The 22,589-nt window shown below is 45.5% G+C and overlaps 1 protein-coding gene across 3 annotated transcripts in view; it reads right to left on the bottom strand.

Moving 5' to 3' along the window:
* Dusp10 (dual specificity phosphatase 10) overlaps window positions 1–22,589 on the bottom strand; it is a 37,941-nt gene that overhangs the window by 3,171 nt on the left and 12,181 nt on the right. For all 3 annotated transcript variants that reach the window (XM_021647569.2, XM_060364878.1, XM_060364877.1), the window contains exon 3: window positions 782–1,153. In XM_021647569.2, coding sequence (XP_021503244.1) covers window positions 782–1,153 — 372 coding nt within the window. The remainder of the gene's footprint in view (window positions 1–781; window positions 1,154–22,589) is intronic.

Raw genomic sequence — 22,589 nt, 5'->3', positions numbered from 1 at the left:
GGCTCTGGAACATTGCTTCATTTATACTAAACTCGGGTGACTGTTATTATGCTGTGGACCCTGCTGCGTTCCCCCCTAAAGCCACGCTATAAAATTTCAGTGTATCCAATCACAGGACAAGGAGAACAAAGTTGTGCCCACACATGTGATCCTGGATTGTTCTTTGGGCCAAGTGTTGCTTGTTATGTGTTGTCTTTCTTCTAAAAGGGGAGGCAAGCCTGAATAACCCAGAAGGAATGTAAGCGCCGTGGAGCTCCGTGGCTGCGATCTCTTACAAGCCTATCCCATGCTACTTGGTAAGTGGAAAACAACTTTCCACTTCCTCCACCTGGAATTAAGTCAGGTGGCCTTTTCTTTGTAACAACCTCTACCAACTAGGCACTTCCTCATCGAGCTGGTGGCAAGCATTCCTTGCTCAGGATTCAAGGCGTGGCTCAGATTTTACGAATAAAGAACCCAGGGCATCTCTTTACCCAGTGTTAGGAACTAATTAATGGGGTATGGTAAACATAGGGCCAGGGTGTTGGATAAAAAGTCCTGGCTAGGAATCAAGAATAGGCCCTTCGTTTTTCTCTTTTATTCTCATTCTCTCTCTCTCTTTCTCTCTGTCTTTGACTTTCTGTCTCTCCCGAGTCTTTGTGTGTGTGTACAGGTGTAGGCATGCCATAGCACACATGCGGTGGTCAGTGTGTCTCCTTGCCTACTACCTTCTTTGAGATGGGATTTCCCTCAGAACAGAGAAGGCGCCCCCCCCCCCCCCGACACCCCAGCAGATAGTTACCAATGAATTCGAACGCCTCTTCGAAATACTGCCGCAGGTTCTGCTTGTTGCTATCAGTGGCTGGCAGCCTCTTGTAGTTGAAGAGGCCTTTCTCATAGTGGTACAGGGGAAGGTGTGTGGTGACGTTGATGACATAGCCGATGTTAAGCCTCTGCATGGTGTCTAGGTCCTGAGCATCCTGCTCATTGCCAAGGAACAGGAAGGGCAGGATGGGGGTCAGCTCGGCGTTCTCGATGTCAGGGGTGGTGGGGACAGACTGAGGTAGCATGCTTGAGGCCGCAGATGCTCCGCCCCCCACCTCCCGGCACTCTTGGAGCTGGAGGGAGTTGTCACAGAGGTTTTCATGGTTCTGTTTAAAACTACTGAGTCCTCCTGGAAGGAAAACACAGAGGTGTGAGTAAGGGGACAAGGCCCTCAGAAAATGCTAGCTTCCCCATAGCAATGAAGGCTACTGTGGTTATGTTCATTTCTAAAATAAAAACAAAAACCAGAAGTCTATTTTGGACACCCAGAGCCAGCTTCAGAGGGCACTGAGCTCCTTAGTGCACAAACTGGGCCAAGGTGCTTGGGAACACAGCCCACACGGCACCCAGTAATTTCATTAACTGAAAATTTGATTTGCCTTTAACAGACATATGGCCCCTGGCCTATATATAACCTTGTACTTTGGAAGCTGAGAAATGCAGGGATGGCACTGTCCTACAGAGGACTTCTTTTGTACCCTAAGATTGTGCTCACATGCCCTGTGCCCATCATAACTTGCTTTAGAGGGCCAAGCCCACTCCCCTGCAGCAGAGCAGTGAGAAGCAGGAGCTGTGGAGAAGCCAGGCCATGCCAGCTATCAGCCTGCTAGCACTGCCGAGCAGCTCACCGAGTTGCACAGGCTCATTTGTCTCTGTGGGTCTCTGTAGTTTGTCTCTGAGTGTGTGGCCGAGAAGGGAGTAAACACAGTTATAAAGCATTTGGCACCCCACCCCATCCCCAGGCTTGCATGGCCATCTCCCATGGACATGTTATTCATGTTATTTCTATGTTTGCCCAAAGGTAGAAACAGAAGAGGGAAGCTATGTAAGGGAAGTCATGGCTGGAAGAGCAACTCAGGTCTATAAAATGACTTTTCCACGAGGCCCTTGACATTTGCAGATCTTGGCTTTCTGGAGAGCAGCAGCAGGCTCATTTTCCTGTACTTAGCTTTTAGCGGACTGTGAGCTCATAACCTGTTAACGGTGACCGCTGATGGATCCTCTAATGGTGCACTCGGAGCTGGGGCTCCGCTCTAACTCCAACACTTGAGCCTGACACGCTTCAAAGGCTGAAGCTGCACCTGCCTTCCCACTGTTAGCGGGCAAACGGGGCCTTGTGTAAGCACAGAGTCACTTCTGGAAAGCACTCAGGCACAGGTGTGTGCAGTTAGATACACATGGAGTATTCATGCAACAGCGGCTGCTTAATGGTGAAAGCAGAGAACTGACTCTCCAAAGTTGTCCTCCTTCCACACTCACACAGTGTGAGCGTACATACAACAACAAGAAGTGAAAAAAGAAAAGGCTAACTAAATGTCAAAAATCAAAACTTAATAAAGTTATTAAATTCACCATGGAATATTATGTAGCCATTAAAAGAATAACGACATATGCAACCAAAGAAAATGTTTCTGTTTGATGTTAAAAAAAAAATAAACAGCTCATTCAAAACATTGTTTAAAAAGCCTTAAGTCTAACACACAAAAAGAAAAATTAGAGAAATTTATGGATCAGAGTTTGACTCTTAACTCTGCCTTCCTTACGTTACACATGGCACGCATGCGCAGACGTGAAGGATTATGGCGCTCAAATTCTGCAACATAGATGAGTGAAACATTAAGAAACCTGGGGAGGGGGGTCACCAAATGAGTGTGAACCCCTGGAGAGCAGCGTGGGACGTGTGGGGGCTTCTGGGAAAAGGTGAGACGCTGGGAAGTTCCTGGAAGTAGCGTCTTCCTGGTCACATGGGTCTTCATAGTCTCCAGGCTGAAAGCACAAGGCCTGAATCCAATATGGCTCTACTAACAGAAGGACAGAAAGTCCGTCTGTCCACCAGCTTCTGAACTGACATCACATTCTTCCACACCTCAAGTCTATCTTTAACCTCTAGCAGGTAACCTGAACAGAGCGCATCTCCAACCAATGCTCACAGCCAGCTGTGTGACAGACAACATCATACTTTCAGTAGGACATGGTAACAAGTCACAGTAAACTCAGGAAAGCCATCCTGTGCTCAGACTTCAGGTCAAAAAGGAGAAGAGTAAAGAAAATAAAAATGTGTTTAGGAGAGCACATAAGACACAAGGACACTCATTCATAGCCGTGATCAGCTCTGCCCTTGCTGCTGCCTTCTGCTGTGAGATCATTCCACCTGGTGGCTAGCCCAAAGGAGTCTTCCAGCCACAAAGAAAGACGCAGGATACCAGAAAAGCCTCACCAGCGAATGCTTAAAAAGTAGAGTATAAAACTACCCGCTGCCATGTTCCAAACTCCACAGAGGACACTGGAGGGAGCTGTGTTGAAATCTACTGGGCTCCACAAAGCCCCCCACCTCACCCCCAAAAACAGCTTCATGCTGATCTGGCCAGGGGAACCTAATTCACTTTTTTCTTCAGAAAAAGGCACTTGAAACCTTTTTTTCCTCATATAAGTTTCAAGGAAGGACTGGGAAACTGAACTCAAAAGGAGAGGCTGGGAGGTGGAGGTCAGAGGATCATTGGTTCTTATTTAGTACACTCAAGCTGTAATTTGTCTTAGAAGCAGCTAGTTAGAAAAAAAATAAAAATAAAAGCATGCCGAAACCCCTCCCACCCAACCCCCAAAAAACCAGCATAGAGCTTTTCAAATTTCAGTCCCCCCCACACACACTTTCCCAGTGACATCAGCCGGAGGCTCCCCACCTGCCCAGTTGCCATAGCAGTCACACAAAGACACACAATGACATCAGCTGGCATGATATCAGCTCTTTGAATGCAAACAATACAAGAAGAACTACTTTGTTTAAGGCCTTGGGTACAACTGCGGAGCCAATGACGTAATGCTAACAGGTGGCAAGGGGCCTTCCATTTGCCTAATGGGGGGAAAACACGGGGGAGGGGTCGATCAGAGGGAGTCTGACACTGACACACAGAAGGCTTCTACCATAGGGTGCTGTGTGCCTGTGCAAAACGATGTGTGCTGTTATGTCTGAGCCATGTGGGAAAGACGCTTGTGTAGGGGAAGAAGAGAGAGAAGGCCTCGAGTGATTCAAATTCCTCAGCTGAGGGTCTGAAAAGGAAGCTCTCACTGAGGGTCTGAACAGAGGGCAGAACCTCCAGCTAGATCTGCTCATGTCAGGCGCCTGCCCTCACACAAGGGTGATGCTCACTGACATGCTGAAGTGGAGAGTCCTGGATGGCCTCTAAAGCAGCATGAAATAGGAGGGTCTCACAAGGGTGTTTCAGAGAACTCTTCATGGAGGTTGTTTGTACCTCTTAGGGGTGAGGACGGGATGGGTAGCAGCAAAACAAGGGAAGAGCAGAGCTAATGAGGTCATTTTTGACCCCCCTGACCCCATCAAAAGATTGCTTAATGAGGGGCTTTTGCCTATGTTTGGCATGACTGTATAAGAATACTCCAAGGGGCTGGGAAGATGGCTCAGTCAGGAAAGGGTCCACATCCCTGTGAAAGCAAGAGGCAACAGTACTTGTCTATAATCCCTGCATTGTGGAGGAAGAGACAGGGAGATTCCCTTGTACCTCGGTGGCTAACCAGATTGGCCAAAACACACACACACACACACACACACACACACACCCCACAAGAATAACAGCATCACTAACAAATCATCAGAGTGGAGGGAGTACAGTGTGGAGGTTGGAGACACATGGACCCATCCTACAGTGAGGCCTCGGCCTCCTAGGAACTTGTGTGAATCCCTTTCCCTTAGGGAGGCTCACTTTGCTGTAAATCAAGCATAACAGCCTATGCAGAGGGCTGAGGTAGAGGACACCAATGTGAAGCTTTAGAGATACACCACATGGTGTTCCATATGTCCTCATCATCACCACGGTCCCCACTTCATCTTGTGACAGTGAAGCTGCTGGACTAGGTTTCTCACCTGTCTCTTCCTCAGTTTCCCCCCTACCAAAGACAGTTAAGAGTAGTGCCTACCTCAATACTATTCTAAGAACAGCGTAAGTTAAATATAAAGTTTATATTGGGTACATGATGAGTACTTTACTCATAACTGGAAATAAAAGCCTACGTCATGCAAAAACCGACAGGTGAGCTAGAATTTTCACATCTTAACATGCATTTATTTGTTTGTTTGCCAGTCTTTTCTTGAAAAAGGATTTTTCTTTGCAGATCTGGCTGGCTTGGTACTGTGTAGACCAAGGTGGCCTCAAACTCATGGCAAGTCTTCTGCCTCAGGCTCCACCCTGAGTATTGCACCATCACACCCAGCTTAAATTTTCTTAGGAGGTAACTAGGAGCCAATTGATCTGAAGAGCTGTGAGGTCTGAACAGCATAATTCTTTCTTAAAGTAAACAGCAGGTCCTGTCTTTCCTAAACAACAGATCTGATTTTCTTTTACTGGATTAGCTTTCCCACTGAAGACTCGGGATTCCTGTTTCTGCCAGGAACTGGGTTTTACAGGTAGCATAGCTCTTACCCTTCCCCTCACTGTAAACTGGGTTGGCTTCCTGCTCACAAACAACTTGAGGTCTTCAATATAAATATTTTTGAGACATGCACAATGGTGGGGAGAACAAAAATTTCAAACTTTTCTCAAAACTAGGTTTTCTTGGCTTTGACACCTGAGTTTGAATGCCAATTACAAAATACTCATCACCTCAAAACAAAAAAATGTCTGGATGCCCTGCCATGAGCAGGTGAGTTCAGTGGCAGCCCCGCAAGGAGACAGACTCTCACTTTGGAGGGAAAACCCTTTTCTGTGGCCACACTTCCGCTCCTGTCCCTGTTAGCTGCCAAGGTGCCTTCTGTGATGGGATTCTCTGGCCGCAAGGCTAAAGAACCAACGCCCACATGCTGAAGCCATAAGCAGGAGCTGTCTGTGTTCTACAGAGGACAGCCCTTCCACACACAGGCTTCATGCTAAGCTCAGAAGTGAACCTTAGCCAGAAATTTAAGGAGAACAAATAGAATTGTCAGCAAATAGAATTACTATCTACAGAAGGGTGGGGGTGCTACCCTGAAGTGCCTCTCCTACCGTTTGCTGCAAGAATCCTGGTGACTCCTGGTGAGTGCCTTGCTTTTCTTACTGGGTTTCCAAGGCAGGACATTGGTGGTGGTGAAAGATCAGGGACTGGGTGGAGCAAGTCTATATTAAAACCTGATCCTAGCCCTCACCATCTGCATTACCTCCAGGGAGCTATTTAGCACACCTCCATCTCAGTTCCCACAACAGTAATCTGGGCATATCCATCCCACAGAGCCCAGCACAGACACAGTTCTAGATAATCTACCTTACAGATGACAGAATTATTGGCATATAATAAGTACTGTTTTGTAGGCCTCCAGTGGAAATAATAACACACCAGCACAACCTCCTAAGGTTCTGTAGGCACCAAGCTAAGATAAAAGATTAAAGCATAGTTGATACCAAGTGTCTAAGGCAGAAAGAACCGGAGATGGGGGACAGAGCATTTCCTACCCACCTTAATATGAGAAATATAAGGATCATCAGATACAGCCATCAAAAGATCTCTACTTTTCATTCTCTATGAAGTTATCCACACACCCCATAGATGAGAGTGGCTATTTGACACACCAGTGATTTCAAGTTCAATACTGCAAGTTAACAGTTAAATTATCTTAGGATACTAGCCTGTGGAAAGCTAAGGTGCTGTCTCCTAGGGCACAGGGAATGAAACAAGCGCAAAGAGAAACAGGAAAGGAGGGCAAAAGGTGCTGAGTCCAGCGATTTTGTGGGTGAGGACTGGGCAAAGAATACTCTTACACATGTGCCATTTGATGACTTCTTCAAACCAGTGTGGACTGCCTTCACTGTAAAATGCACAGAGCATGAAAAGACACCATCAAGAAGGCATCAAACTTTAAAGCCAATTTAAAAGCAAAAAGAGGGGGCTGCACCTTCCCTGGAAGTCTCTCTGCCCTTTGTGTCAGAGCGATTCAGAGGAACTGAGAAGAGAAAAAAAAAACAGTGGGATTGTCTAGCAGCAAAAAAACACATTCCTGAGAAACTTGTTTAGAATATATGGAAAAAGTATGTGTGTATTTATAGAAATGATACGTAAGAATATAATATGTGGTCTTAGAAATTATAGAAATAAAATTATAATATGGGCTGGTAATGTGGCTCAGTTGGTAGAGGACTTACCTAGTATACACAGAGCCCTGGGTTCAATACCCAATACCATATACACTGGGTAGAGTGGCATACACTTGTAATCCTAGCACTTGAAAAGGTGGAGGCAGAGGATCAGAAGTTCAAAGTTATTCTCTGCTACAAAGTGAGTTCAAGTTCAACCTGGACCACATAAGACTGTTACAAACAAACACATGGAATTATGAAACAAAACTTAATACATACACCTACATGCGCGTGCACACATGTACACACATGCACACACACACACACACACACGCACGGGAGCACACGCATGTGCAGACATACACCAACAATGAAACTTCTGTGAACAACTCAGTTCATTAAGGAAATGGTGCTCTACAAAAAAGGTAAATAAAAATATACTATTTTCATATAACAAATATTTATATAGTACTTATCCCTGGATCCTCAATAGTTGGGCCTCACAACTTTTCTCAGAGCTACTCTCTGAAAGTTCCAGGAACTAGATGCATGCCCGTGTATAACTTTGAATTAAAATGAGGAATATTCTGCTTTTGAATTTTCCTCTGTATGTTTTCGTTTCCAGATTAATAGCTTTGGTGGAAGCTAGGTTCTTAGGGAGAAGAAGTCTAAAGTCCCCTTGTACGTAGGCTCTACCTATCTCCTCTAGGGGACATAGCTACAACAGGAACTGTAGGAAAAGTAGGGAGCGATGGTTTGATCTTATGAAAATTATTCATGAACACTAAAGTATAAAGTAGGTGTCTTTCCCTGCTGTCTATTTTAATGAGAAATCTTAAGTAGAGGTCACTTCAAAAATGCCATGTATGTCTAGGTATGGTGACACACACCTGTGGTCCTAGCACTCTGGGGAGCCTAAATGTAGGAGGATCAAGAGTTCAAAGCCAGCCTCAGCCATATAGGAAGTTCAAGGCCAGACTGGGCACATAAAATCCTGTTTCAGAAAGAAAAGCAAAGCTCCTCACAGATTGTCTTCTTACCTCATTCTAAAGGTCACTTTTGATCTTCATGTCAGTTAATCTCACTCAGTTGGATTTCATAACATTTTGAAAGAAGAATGGAAAAAGAAATTTTGGTAAATCTATACCAGAATTTGCTTGACTTTGGAATGCACGGAATCTTTCCTTTGGGTTTTATGTTGGGACAAAAGAATATGGCAGACCATAGATGCGTACAGGAACTAGGCACCTCAGCACAGTCTTCTCACCCTGGTTATTTCTGCTTCCCTCTGAGTGCCTGCCGCTCCTCTGTCTTAGTTGTTGGGCTGTGTTTAAGCAAAACAAAGCAAAACAACCCTAGCCTTCTGGAAAGAAACTATACTGGACTATGAATGCCGTAACTGCTCCTTCCTGATATCCTGCGTCCTTAGCAAGAAGCTTCTTTTAAAATCTGTGGTTCTGTATACCTGTCTGTCAGTAGGTGGGGGGCTCACTGCTTACATTTTGTTCAGGGTGTTTCATGTGTTCCTTTTGATAACATCTTTACAGTAACCTCAACAGGAATATGCTTTTAAAAGTCAGGCCTAGGATGCTGAGCGATGGTTCAGTTAGTGAAAAGTCCTTGCTTCATAAGCACAAGGAGCTAAGTTTGGATCCCCAGAACCTACGTAAGAAGCATGGCTGGATGGCATGAATCCCAGGACTGGGAAGGCAGATGTGAGGGTCCCCAGAGTTCCTTGGCCAGCAAACCTAGCTGAATTGGTGAGCCTTGGGTTCAGCAAGGCACCCTGTCTCAAATAATAAGGTCGAGAGTAATTGAGGAAACCACAAAATGTACAAAATGTCAGCATTTGAGCTCCACATGTGCACACACACACACACATACACAAACACATACACACAATTGCTGCATGTACACAAAACACCCCGCCCCCCCAAAAAAAATCTGTCTAAATATTTACCTGTAAAAAATGGAACTGAATCAGAAGAACCCTATGATTTATAGAAATTGAAAACCTAGCTTTCTTTGGAAGCCTTCCAAGACATGCTGACCCAGGAATGTTTTATCAGAATTTTCAGGATTCCTTTCTGCTCTACCACCTCACTCTTCCAGCTCTGAAGCAGTCCAGGGCGCTTCCAAGCACATGCCTTACAGAGCTGCTAGAGAAAATGGCCTGGGATTAAACTCCAGCCTGATAGGGAGAACCAATCCTCACCAAAAAGGCAGTCTCAGGTCAAAACCCCATGAAGGGAAAGAAAGGGAGGCCCTCTTCTGCTCCTCTTCATTCCCTACGACTTTTGGGCTTTAATGAGTAACCTGCATTCAGGAAGCCACACAGTTCATTTGTGTGTGTTTGAATAACACGAGCAGATCGTTTGCGGCTACTTCACAAGTATGTAAATACAGCCTGCCTCTTTAAACCTGTTACCTCATCTATTTACATTAGTGCAGAAAGCAGTGCCAGAAGCGACAGCTGATGACAGTCATGTAACTTTCCACAACGACAGCAATTAAAGCGCTTTGGGCCTGCTTTCACACGCTTATGACTTTTATGTGAACCGGATTCAAACTGTAAGATCTCCGAGTCCCTGTGCCAGGAACTAACTGGCTTAGGCTTTGCACAAATCAGTGTGATTCTAAGAGGGAGCAGCCCCAGGCTCCTTCCCACCCACCTGCCGCTGGCCTCTGCCTCCTGTTCCACCCCTGTCCCTCACTCAGAACCTTGACAGTACACTGTGACATGTACACACCTGCCATCCACACACACAACAACAACAAAACAGGTTGGGTGAAGGAGCAGGTGTGAGAAGGGCAGTCAGGTTCTGGCTTCTCCAACCGTGCATGTCTTACACTTTTGGCCTCTTGAGTTGTGGAGAGAACTAATTTCTGTTGCTTAAGTTACCCAGCCCAGGGTGTTTTGTTATTACCACGTACTGTGGTTTGGATGTGCTTTGAGCGAGTACTCAAAGTTCAAAATGCTAGGACCTTTGTCTGTACTGTTGAGAAGTGGTAGAGCCTTTAACACGTGGGGCATGGTGGCAGGTAATAAGCTCAACAGGTACTGGGCCGGGAAGAGAAGCAAGGTCATAGAAGCTTCTAGAACTTTACTTCTACGGGCTGGCAGCATTCACAAAAGTTATCCTTTCTCAAAGGCACCCCTCAGCCTCATCACGGACCAGCCATGGCTTAAGCCCGTCCAAGAATTGTCCTCACTAAAGACTTTTTACGTGTTTGGGAGAGCATTCTGTACTGTGTCAAAGCTCCACCTTCTCTGGTTAATCAGGAGGGGGAGGGGAGCAGAAGGAGGTGGCCCTGCAAGGCTGAAGAGGAGTGCCAATGGGATGGTGCTACCAAACAAAGCCCTGTTTCCCCCAAGAGCCGTGCCACACACTCTACTCCACTCTGCTCACTTACTTCTGAAGAGGGAACAAATACTCTTTACTTTTCATGGCAGAAGAAGCTTAAATAATAAAATATAGCTACTCATTAAACCAGGCTGGCACAAAAGAAAAACTGGCTTTACCATCCATGTGCCGCCCCTCCCCCCCAGGACCACATTTATCTCAGACCCCAAATTAAACACATCACAACTTCACAGTGAAAATATGTTTCCCAGTGGGATTTAAGTAAAGTCCAATTAAATAAATCCCTAGAAATGTCAAGAGCAAGCCTCAAGAGACTGCATTCTTCTACCGTGAAACATTCCCACTGGAAATTACATTCAGAGAAAGTCATCAAAAATAATCTAGGATAAGAAGAGGGGAGGAAAAGCAGGACACAAGACCAGGTGAATTCATGAGGAGTGGGTTGGGACTCATGGCTACGGTGAAGTGTGAAACTGACCTCTCAAATGCATAAGCCACTCAAACTTGTTTTGAAGAAAATCCCACATTCAAGCAGTGGCTTTTACAACCGTGGATTTTAGAGCAATCTGAAGGTCAAAGGGTTTTAGCCAGGGGAATTCAGGAAGTGACAGGGGAAAGACTCGGTTGCTCCTATCACAATTTGGAATGCTTTCTTGAGCCAATGTTTTCAGTCCACAAAAAGTATAGCAACAGTCTCCTTAAGCCAGAGCTAAACTCTCTATTTGGCAATAGTTAACCATTAACTGCCAGAAAGGGAAGGCTGGGGCTATATTCTCTGCAGCTACACGCCATCGTCAGATCACCCACCATGGCTGAGCTTGGCCAAGTCAAACTGAAACCAGGCCTGGGTCTCCATTCACACTGTGAGAAACCTCTGCTGGAGGGCACTGTAGTACCAGGCTATGCTACTGGGTCAGAAGCTGGGATGTCCTCATCTGCTCTAGCACATTATAGCCCAACCAAAACAGTCTTCCTGTGTCGGAGGGGCTGAGCTGGCATCAGATATTATCAACGTGAGCTCAAGGTCACTGGAGAACCGTCCATGTAACAGTCGCCCTGGCCTGGGATGTGAAGAACTGAGAACTGACCCTGCACGCATGGCCACAGGCATACGACTGTGCCGTGCCCAACACAGCACAGTGTGGCGGCCTCCTGAGGGCAGGGACCCACAGAGCAGCCCTCCTTTCCACGCTGAAGCGACGATGGGTTATGGCTTATGGCATTTATTACCAATCTCTATGGAACCGAGCCCATGGGTAATCCTTAAGTTTCTTACCCCTGATCCATTCATTCCTTAAACTTAATGAAGCCTCACTGCAACACATACCAGGCGTAGGTGAGCCACAGCAAAAACAAAGTCATTAGGTGAATTGTGAGGCCGGCATGATCTAACTTTTCCAGGGCTCTCAGCGTTATTTTCTGGCCACTCTTTCAGGATTCCCTCAGTGTGATACTATGACACTAAGCAATACACACCCCAACTCTGTCTAACTCCTAGTATCCAGGCTCCTACAACCCTGGCAATCTCCAAAGAGAGAAGAGTGACTGCTTGTATGCTAATGAAGTGCTTGGTGGTCTGGGAGCCCCTATCACCTTCCAGATGGAAGAGCAGGACTAGAGGCCAGGGAATTTTAGCTCTGGCCCTCAATCTTGCTGTAAGATGAAGATGAAATTGAATTGCACTCCTATAGCCAAAAACGTAATCAATCATTCCTACTTAATGAGACCTCTATAAAAACTCAAACGAACAAGGTTTTTAGAGCTTGCTGATGGTTGGGCAAAGTGAAAGTGACTGGATAGGTGTCATGCCTGGATAGACACAAGAGCAGCATGCCCCTTCCCACACTTTGCCTTAAACATATCTGCTGTCTGCCTGCTTTTGTATATTCTTTATAATATTCTTTATAATAAGCACGGTCATTAAATGTTTCCCTGGTTTCTGTGAGCTGCCATGGTGACTTAATCAAATCTGGGGAATGAGTTGTGAGAACTTTCATTCACAGCTAGTTGGTCAGAAGTACAAGCTACACCCTGGGAATTGCAACTGGTACCAGGAGTTGGGGAGTTCTTGTGCATGCACTTGAGCCTTTGAACTGTGGCATCTGACCCTATTTCCAAGGATATGGTGTCCAAATTGTGTTAAGTGTTAGGACATCCTGCTCCTGTCAGCCAAGGAATATCTGACGGGTAGAAGAAGCCTCCATAGAACTATTTTTGTATAGTGGACAAGTCTGCTTTCTGTTCCCATAACAAAATAAATGAGGCTCAGTATAAATAAAAGACATTTGTTTAGTTCCCAGCTTCAGGACTACAATTCTAAACAGTATGGTACTACCTCTAGTGAACGTCACCTTGGCTATGTCACACTATGACAGGTGGCATCACAGGTGAATGATGAAGAAGAGGCCAGAAAACTAGGGTAGGAGAGGGGCTCAACTTGCCACTTTTTCTTTTATTTTCTATAACTCCCTCAGGATTCCACAAAACCAGCCTTATGCACTTTGAAGAGCATAAGGAGGGACCCAAGCTGACCTCTTATGAGGTGCCACTTTGCAACATCACATGTTGGGGAAGACATTTCCAACACATAGAGCCTTGAGAGCCATACTCTGCCATACCCTAACCATAGCAGAGCAGCCAGCACAAAGGATGCTGGTTTCCCCTGTGACCCATGCAGGTGACACAGGGCTCAGCAAATGTGATCCAGCAGGGCTCTTTCCTGACATTTCTGACTCTCCTCTCAACTAACTCCTTAACCACATATATCATGGCATTTTCTTATCTTCAGAACATCTGAAATTATTGATGTCATCCTTTGTTTTTTGTATTACTAAAGAGCAGAGCCCAGGAAAACCAGGCTGTTAGTAGTGTCGGAGGAAGCAGGGCATGAATGCTCAGTGTGCTGTGGCAGGCTGCCCCATACCTCTTAAGTATAGGCTCAGAAAGGCTATTTGTTGTTTTCATATCCTAGTTTCCTTCTGGGTAAAAGTAGAGCATCAATGGGCAACAGCGTTGATGCAGTAATTAAATGAACTACTACCAAGTGAGTTATTCTAAGTGTTCACTCTCTACCATCTTCTCTGAATAGCAAGTGCTCGTTAAATATTTTTGGATGAAATGAACATCAGAACGAGCCAGAAAGAGCCATTAACGATGTGTTGTTCTGCATTAGGCTAGGGATTTGGGAGATTAAAAATAGTCCCCAAAGATAAATCTAACGGAAGAGAAAAGAAGGGATGAGGATGTGGAAACATTAGACGAAACCCTAGCAATGTATGGATGCCGGAATGTTCTGAGGACACTAGGGAGACTGGCCTGGATGGCGCCAGAGGCTGCCACTCATGCAAACAGATGTGGGGCAGGTGAATTCTGCTGGTCCCCGGCTGAGGTCAAGAGCCAGCGTCAGGCCTTACATGTGACAAATGGGTCCTCTGGAGGGGTCGACACCTAGATCCGTCACACTTGGCGACCTCTAACCCCTTCCCTCCCCTCCCATGCCTCTCATCTTTGGAAATTCTTCATGGGCAATGGGTTGTGAGGAAGAATGCTTCTGAGGGACACACAGGCTGAGAGAAGGCAGGGAACAAGCCGGGAGGCCCTGGGCTCAGTTCAGCACCCATTCATGAAGTGCTCACTGTGGACTTGGGGACACGGAGCTCTGTCCCAGGCATGTATCTAAGTAAGGCCTGGTTTGGCCCTCAGACCTAGCAGCTATTTCATCTAAATAGGGTCAACAGTCAAAGATACTTTAGACAAGGCTTTACTGACCCCATGGCTCTGATTCTCTGTCTTCCTACTGACAGACCACAACCCCAGCTCTGCCACCAGGCATTCCCAGGTCCCTCCTATTAACTCTGAACTGGCAGGCTGGTTACGTACATTTGAGGTTACTTCAAATCACATTATCAAGGAGATGGAGAGAAAGCACTATAGGTACCATGCTTACTGGGAACGTACGAGGATGTGAGTTCAAATCCCAGCACCAACAGAAGAATCCTGTCTCCCTGGCAGGCAGACAGGGAATACCAGGGGCTCACTGGACATGGTGGGTAAATGCAAGCACACCCCTCCCCAACACACACACACACACACACACACACACACACACACACACTCTAAATATGAAAATAAGTAAGATATTGGGATTGTATCCTAAGAGCTTTCACTTCAATGATGAGGGTTTTCTCTCCCTTAAAAAGAGTTCTCTCATGGAGCTGTAACACATACTTGTGCCTTGAATGGTGCACCTTGAAACCTGTGATCCATAGAAGGGCAATCATTTGGAGGTACCATGGGGAAGAGGGCACCCAACTCTAGGGCTTTTAGTTAGTTCTGATCATCTGTTCTACCTCTTTTAGAAACCAAGGCTCACACCCTACCCTCACCTTCTCCAAGAGTCAGGGAAGTTCCTGTCACCTTCACCTTCACCAAGGGTGGGGGAGAGCATTGACATCCTCCCATTCACCAAGGGTGGGGGAGAGCTGGTGTCTGTTACTTGGCTGGACTCTCTCCACCATTAATCCTCTAATGAGCAAGCCTGCACTGATGGCTGGCGACAGAACACAAGGTGCCCAGGACCAGAGCAAGTTAAACAGATTCTAAGTCACCGTGAATATTCTAGGAGATCTCACAAGCCCACAGCCCGTTCGGTCCATCCCTGTTCCTTGTAGGACTGCTCCCTCTAAATAATGACAGTTTTATTTTCTTTTCTTAGAAACCCACCTTCCAGGGAGGTGCCATGGCATGCTTAGAGAAGCCAACTTTCTAGGAGCTGGTGACCTAAGAAGGCTTTGCTGGACAGGCCTAGTCTGAGCATGGCTAAAATGTAATGGCTAGCAGGCCCATGAGGAGAGACCTTGTCTATTTTAAGCCAGGAAGGAGAAAGCAAAACAAAATAGACAGAAATAAACATAAAGGATCACGGCTAAAATATCCAAACAGGGGTGTCCAAAAAAAAAAGGCACTGATGGATTTGACACTGTACTTATGAAACATAGTATGAATCCTAACAAAGCCAATGTTCAAGAATCTCTGCTAACAAAGAAAGGCCACCACGTGTGGGTCCCCACAGCCCTGCGGTGATACTGGGGGGCTGAAACAGAGGGCACCCCAGAGGTGACAGCCTGGAAGTATCACAGGTCTGTCTGTTGACAGGAAAGCCTTGTGGTCTAAAGCAGATGGGCCAAGACTGCATGTAAGACCAGAGTAAAGCTGGCTGTTGTCACCAAGGAAATGGGGTTAGGGAAACAAGTCTCGGTATCTTACCAAGTGCTGCGGTGTTCTCTTAACATGTATGTGTGAGTGAGTGTGTGTGCGTGCGGGTATACACGGAGTCTGTAAGACACCAAGGTGCTTTATTCTCAGAACACTGCAATGCAGCTCCAACACACTCTGACCACAGAGACTCCATGGTTGAGTCCGGCTGAACGCCACAGTCCCCAACACAGCTGCCCTCACTTCTAAAATGCCAGTGGTTAGTGCAACGCTTCCCAGGCCACCAACACCTCTGACTAAATTGTTACAAGTTCTCTGCTTCCCATAACACCTTGGGTTCAATAATTCACCAGGATAATTCACTGAACTCAGGAAGGCACGTACACTTGTGCTAACGGTTTTATTATGAAGGGTCTAAACCAAGGGCAACAGAATGAAGCGGCTCACAGTGAGGGGCCTGAGCGTACACCAAACAGGGCGCTCATGTGTTCAGCCTCTTGAAATCAAGACACTCCATCCTGCTGGCATGTCCCTGTGTGCAAGGAGGGCACACGGCTGATCTTGAGAGGCCATGCTCTTTTGTTAGTGTTTCATTAGGTGCAACTGGAATTGATTCATCAGCCCGTGACTGAATTTAAGCCTGGGTCCCGCTTGCCTCCTCTGCAGAGGTTGGAGACATTCCAAGGCTCAGCTCTCCAGTCACGGGGCTGGCCCTTCTGAGAGATGACCTGCTCATCTCAAGTCATCTCATTAACATGAGCTCAGGTGTGAGCCAAGGGGCTCTGCGGGAGCAACTCTTATCTCTTATCTGGCTGTAGATTCCAGAGGGTGAGAGGTCATCTCTTGGAAATCAGAGACAGAGGGCAGAAAACTAAGTTTACAACACTCCCGTAGCCATAAACTCTGTGGGCCTGAGACTGCATGTGACTTTCCCATGTGACTTTGAGTGACTCCTTTAAGTGCTTTCAGCCTCTCTTTTCTCATCAAAAAGTAGTGATAGCAGTTATCATTATAAAAAGATGGCCCTCATTGGATAGAAATGTAAGCAGGCTACTACGTGGCAAGACAATTTTTCTAGTCGCTACACAGAACAGTGTAAAAGGAAACAGGCCAAGATTAACACTAATAACATATTTTACCAAATTATAACTTCAACACTCAGCTGACTTCTTTTACGCTGCAACCCACGAAGGGTTTTGACATCCAATATGTATGACCCAGATCAGCTCTGACTAGCTCTGTCGACCAGAGACAGTTAAGGCATAACTACCAGGAGACCACAGCTCATGCAGAGGTAATGGGAAATTAAATGAGTTCCTGCTGAATGCCAAAGTTGTTACTATCTGCCCATGTTAACAGAAAGGAACATGTGTTTGTATGTGTGCACACATGCTCACATGTAGAGGGTTAATAATAATATCAAAAATTAAAAGTTCTATAAGCTACAAAGTACCAGAAAGTCAGCTGTCTCCCCCAAAGATGTGAAATAGCCATTCTTTTCTCCAGAAAATAATACTCCAATCCATTATCTGTAGCGTGTTCTGACCCCAAGCCCTCATGTCTCCTCAGTACATATTTTAATCCTTGCAAAATCAAGTAGCCATGAATAATGGCTTCTGAAGGGCGAAGGCCGCTGGAAGACACTATGTGGCCAGAGGAGAAAGGTTCAGGAGCTCTGAATGGCTGTAGAAAGGTAAGGAAGAAAGGCTGTAGGAAGAAGCTGGGGGCTACTGAGTCATAAAATGATACCCAGGGTCCTCTTGGGCTGCTTTCTGAGCCACCAGCCCTCCACCAGCCAGGAACCCCTTTCCACGTGTGGAAGAAGCTGTACACAGAAGCAGGAAGATGGCCGCTCCAAGGAGATGAGTGTCAAGGTCATTATTTGGACAGCCTTGGAGCACCTGGTTCTCCAGTCTCAGAGCATTTTTAAAACTTTCCACAGACGATATGGACGTTGGGCTGGCAAGATGGCCTAGTAGCTAAACTGCATAAGCATGAGGGCACCAGTCCCTGGCAGGCATGGAAAAGCCAGGTGCACTGGTGCCCACCTCAAGGGTTGGGTGGGGAGACAAAGATCTTAGAAGGGGGGGGGTCACGATCCCACCAAGTTAGCCCAAGTACAAGCAGTGAGAGAGCGAGTCTCAAACATAAGTTAGAAGTCAGGTGAGATGGCCCAGCCAGTAAGGGAGCATGCCGCACACCCCTGCATGCCTGGACCCCTCAGTGAAAGGAGTGAACACTCCTGGAAGTTTTCCTCTGACCTTCACATGTATAGCACGTGCACACACACACGCACGCACGCACGCACGCACGCACGCACGCACGCACAAACGCACAAATTAAATGTGAAAAAAAATGTAATGTGGAAAGTGCAGATAGAAGATAGAAGACATGCAATTCTGACTTCTGGCCTTCATACACACACACGGACAGATGGACACACACACACAGACACACATATACACACATGGACAGATGAATGGACACACACATGCGTACACTGGAGCACATGCGCATGCGTGCCCTTCCATTAATCTGAAAGCTCAGCGCCTGTTGAGGGTGTTACCTCACATGCACATCCTCTACTTGTGGGGAGATTGCCATGCACCGTCTTTCCTGGATCCATCTAGTTCCATTAACTCTCACCACAGAGGACTGGGCTAGTTATCCTTTAGCTAAGAATATCGAGAGGCACCTAATAAGTGCAGGCAAGCAGACTTTTACATGACATGCAAAATTAATTATAATAAGTTCAACCCAACTTGTACTTTATCAAGGAAGACAAGCTAATTATCTGGTAGAGGATTAACTCCTATTTAAGAGTATTTTATCTTTGCAAAAAAGGAGTGATGGTAAATTCTTCCCATTCTGATTAAATTCACGGTGCTGTGTTTCCGTGTTTGCTGAAGGACTTTGGGGACTTTAGTGGTAGACTTAAAAATGGGACATGGAGAAAACCCACATATACACTTAGCATCTCAGAGTCTAGTTTTTTCTGTTCTCACTGGCACTTAAACGCATTTTATCAAGGCCCATGACATATCTCAGAGGACACAGGTATTGGCTGTCAAGCTTGATAACCTGAGGTCCTGGAGCCTGGAGCCCACATGGTGGAAAATGAAAACAGACCCTCACAGGTGCAATTCTGACCTCCACGCCTGTGCTGTGACACACACACACACACACACACACACACACACACACCCCAAATGCAATAATGTGTTTTACCAACAATGTAAAACTGTGAGTGATTCAGATAGTGGATTGTTTGTGGCCCTTGATGATCTTTTATTTCCATCAACTCTGGCTGCTGGGGCTTCCAATCTGCCTCATCGTGCCCTGTCCAAAGGACAAAGGATACGTAGCATATACACACAGGACTGACCCAAAGGTCAGTGGGTCAAGGACAGGGGGTTCCCTTAAAGCTGACGACTATAATTGGTGGCTAGATCTTGTACTATGAGGGGGAAAGCAGGAACTAAAGAGTGAAAGTGAACTAGGACAACAGAAGAGATAAATCCCAGTAGGCTGACAGCTAGCACTGCTCCTCTAAACGGGGTTGGAGTAAGATGGAGAAGCTTCTGAGGCAGTGGATTCCCTCCAGGCCTCGCTCTGCTTAAAAACCTGGGTACAACTGTAACTTCCATTAAGAGGCAAATTGGTTAAGCAGAATGCAGCCACTAAATTGATGACAGCATTGGAGAAGAGAATCTATGATGACCATACAGGAAGTAAGGGAGCCTGCAGCATAAAATGAGAATCAATTTGAGTTTCCATATGAGAATCTGCAAAACATGCACATATATGGGTAAAGAATGAAGAGAATATGTAAAAATGAAACCAGGGTGGTCAGGGCAGGATTAGTATTTTTTTTTCCTTTCTAAAATGTTCTAACAGTAAATGTGTATTAAGAGCTTTTACTAGCACTTAATTTTCTGCAGTTTTCTTGAAGACAAACTACATGTATTTTTCCAGCACAACACTGATTCAGAAAAACAAAAGGACCTGTGTAGTCATCCCTCCATCTCGCTAAAATACTGACTCTTTCCTGAACATTAAAATAAGAAGATGCAGCAAACAGCAAAGTCTTTTTTTATTGCCTTAGTACTTACGTAGATAATTTAATGGACCGACGCTATTTAATAGTTCTCGTTTTTAAAAAGTAGGTGGATCATTACTATAGCTACTTTATATTATAATTATAGCGAATTTTTAATCAATATCAGCTTTTACAGGCCAGACATTGTTTACAATACTCAAATAAACTACCTAATTTATCCTCATCCACCCCTACCCCATGTAAACATCATCATTATCATCTCCATTTTCACAGACATGGTAACTGAGGCAAAAAAGAGTTCCCTTGTCCAAGTGTGAAATGACAGGATAAGAATTCTACATCATTAATCTGCCCCAGAGTCTTGGCTCCTACACACCAACTTCCACTTACTCTGAAGAAAATAAGCACATCTATAATGTATGTGAGGCGAGGCAGAACCATAGGGTCAGCAGTTAGCCAGTGAGGGCCAGACATGGTTGATGCATGCCTGTAGCCTTGGCAGTTGGGAGGGAGAAACAAGAGGATTAGGGGTTCAAGGCCTTCCTCGGTAATAGTGAATTTAAGGCCAGCCTGGGCTACGTGAGACCTTGTAAAAAAGAGAGAGAAATGCAGAAGGAACTGTGTGTCGGGGGAGGAATGGAGAGGGAGAAAAGGGTAAAGAAATCACAGAGTGACCTGGCTAATAGGATTTCCCTATTTAATATGACTTAGAAACATACAAGAACATTGTAGAGGGGCTTTAAAAAAAAAACAAACTTCTAAATTATCCATATTTTTCTTGGGGAAATAGTCAGCTTTCAGATGTAATAAAGTGACTGAGTTGAACCAAGATCTCAATAAGGACTTTCTAATTGTACCCTAACATGTTTCATGAAAGTATCCTTATTTCTTTTTTTTAACCTAGCACACGGTGACCAAATTCTTGCTGAGGCAGGACTGTATGCCATGTGCTCCTTAAACACTTCAGAAGTTGTACTGGGGCTACCCCAGTCCAGAAAAACCTTATCATGTAGATGTAAAAACTTAACAGCCTGGAATCTCTTAAAAAGTTTTGTGAAGGTATGACTTTTCCTTTTCAGACTCAGAAGATTTGAGTTTTTAGTTTGAGATTTTCCTCTTTGCTCCTCTATCCCTTGTACCAGTACCAGAGGCTCTCAAACTGTGGGCTATGAACCCTTTGGGGGCTCACATATCAGATATCCCGTGATTCATAACAGCAGCAAATTCACAGTTATGAAGTAGCAACAAAAATAACTTTATAACTGTGGGTCACCACAACACGAGGAACTATAAAATTGAGTCTCAGCATTAGGAAGGTTGAAAAGCACTGCCTTGTACTAACAGCCCTACCTCCGCAGGACCTGATCTGTCTGGGGCTGAGTTTCCATGTTTCCAATACGTGAAGCTGAGTGTCTGATCCAGAAGCCAGGAGCCTGCCCAAGAGCATGCTACTGTCCACAAAGGCTCCTGGGCCCACTTATCTACCCACCCCCTCCAACCCCTAGCTGTATCTCAGCCTAGAACAGGTGAGAAAGGACCGGAAAGGAGACTTCAAAAGCCAGCAACCAGGCAACAGTTTGATGGGATATCTCTGTGTGCTTATCTCAGAGAACTCACTTTCCCAAAGGCCAAATGACAGCCTACTGGACATCAGGCTGTACACACAGGATGGAAAATTCATAATTAACATCCCAATCCCCCTAACTAGTCAGCAAAATCCACAGATCTGGGCACTCAGGCATGGAGTCATAGGAACCAACCACATGTTCTGCTGACTCATGCTACCTAGCTTTACACCTGCCTTTCTTTTCCTTTATCTAGTGCTCACTAGGAGAGTGGAATATATTAATACTAAGCATCCTTATATCTCTATTATCAGGGTTCCAAACATTTAAAAAATATACTCATCAGAAGCCCCATCATACGATGCCCAAGCTGTACCATACACCAGCCTCTGAGTCTTAACCACTGGTGTTCAGATGACTGACACAGGACACTGAGAGCACAGAAATGCTTCACAAAAACTAGAAATAACACCATTTCAAAAGTCTCTCGAATGGAATTACTACTAAATAACGAAACAACCAAAACAACAACAACAACAACAACAAAACCCAAAAACCAAACAAACAAAAAAACAAAAACAAAAACAAAAAACCCACTTCTGACACATACAGTAAAGTTGCCAGAGTCTAGGATATAACCTGGGTTAAGATCACTTGCAATGTCAGCTCTAAGGATGCAGCAAACCACTATTTTAAAAACCACTGGAACTTTCACTCGAGGACAGCCAAGGGAAAGGGGGAAGGGGAGTTGCATTTAGCCGGAGGCACCTCTGACATAATACACTCATCAAAGAGACCCGCAGCCCATTTTCAAACAGGAATGTGACAGGCCTGAAAGGTATGTAGACTTGAAGTCAAAAGAATGGTTTGGTGTCTTCCGGTGCTGGGGGTGCACCGAGGGCCTCCTCACACCTGTCAGGTACTCTACCACCCAGTGCACACCCCACCCCTGGTCTCTCTTGCTCTCTTCTTTGTTTCTTCAGGGCAATTGACATCAGGAACTAGTACAAGCCACTCAATGACTGGGATGGTGCATTCTCTCACGTTGAGAGAATCATATGACTCACTCTTTTCAAAATCTTACCATTTAAAAAAATGTAACGTCTCTATAGGAATGGAAATACAAAACCCAAGAAAACAGTCCATTTTTCTTCAGTGGTGGTCCCCTAAGAAGTCTGCTCTAGCTTTATCATTTCAGAAGGGAACCAATGAAAACTCAGTCTCGAACCCAGGAGCCCAGATCAACCCTGAGGGCAGAGCTCTGTGGGTGCCACCTCTGATCTCCAGGCTATGATCCCCCTCA

Source organism: Meriones unguiculatus, chromosome 11 (genome assembly GCF_030254825.1).
Source record: "Meriones unguiculatus strain TT.TT164.6M chromosome 11, Bangor_MerUng_6.1, whole genome shotgun sequence".
In the NCBI taxonomy this organism is placed as follows: Eukaryota; Metazoa; Chordata; class Mammalia; order Rodentia; family Muridae; genus Meriones; species Meriones unguiculatus.
The sequence above is the reverse complement of the archived record's forward strand: the minus strand, read 5'-3'. Positions and strand labels throughout refer to the sequence as shown.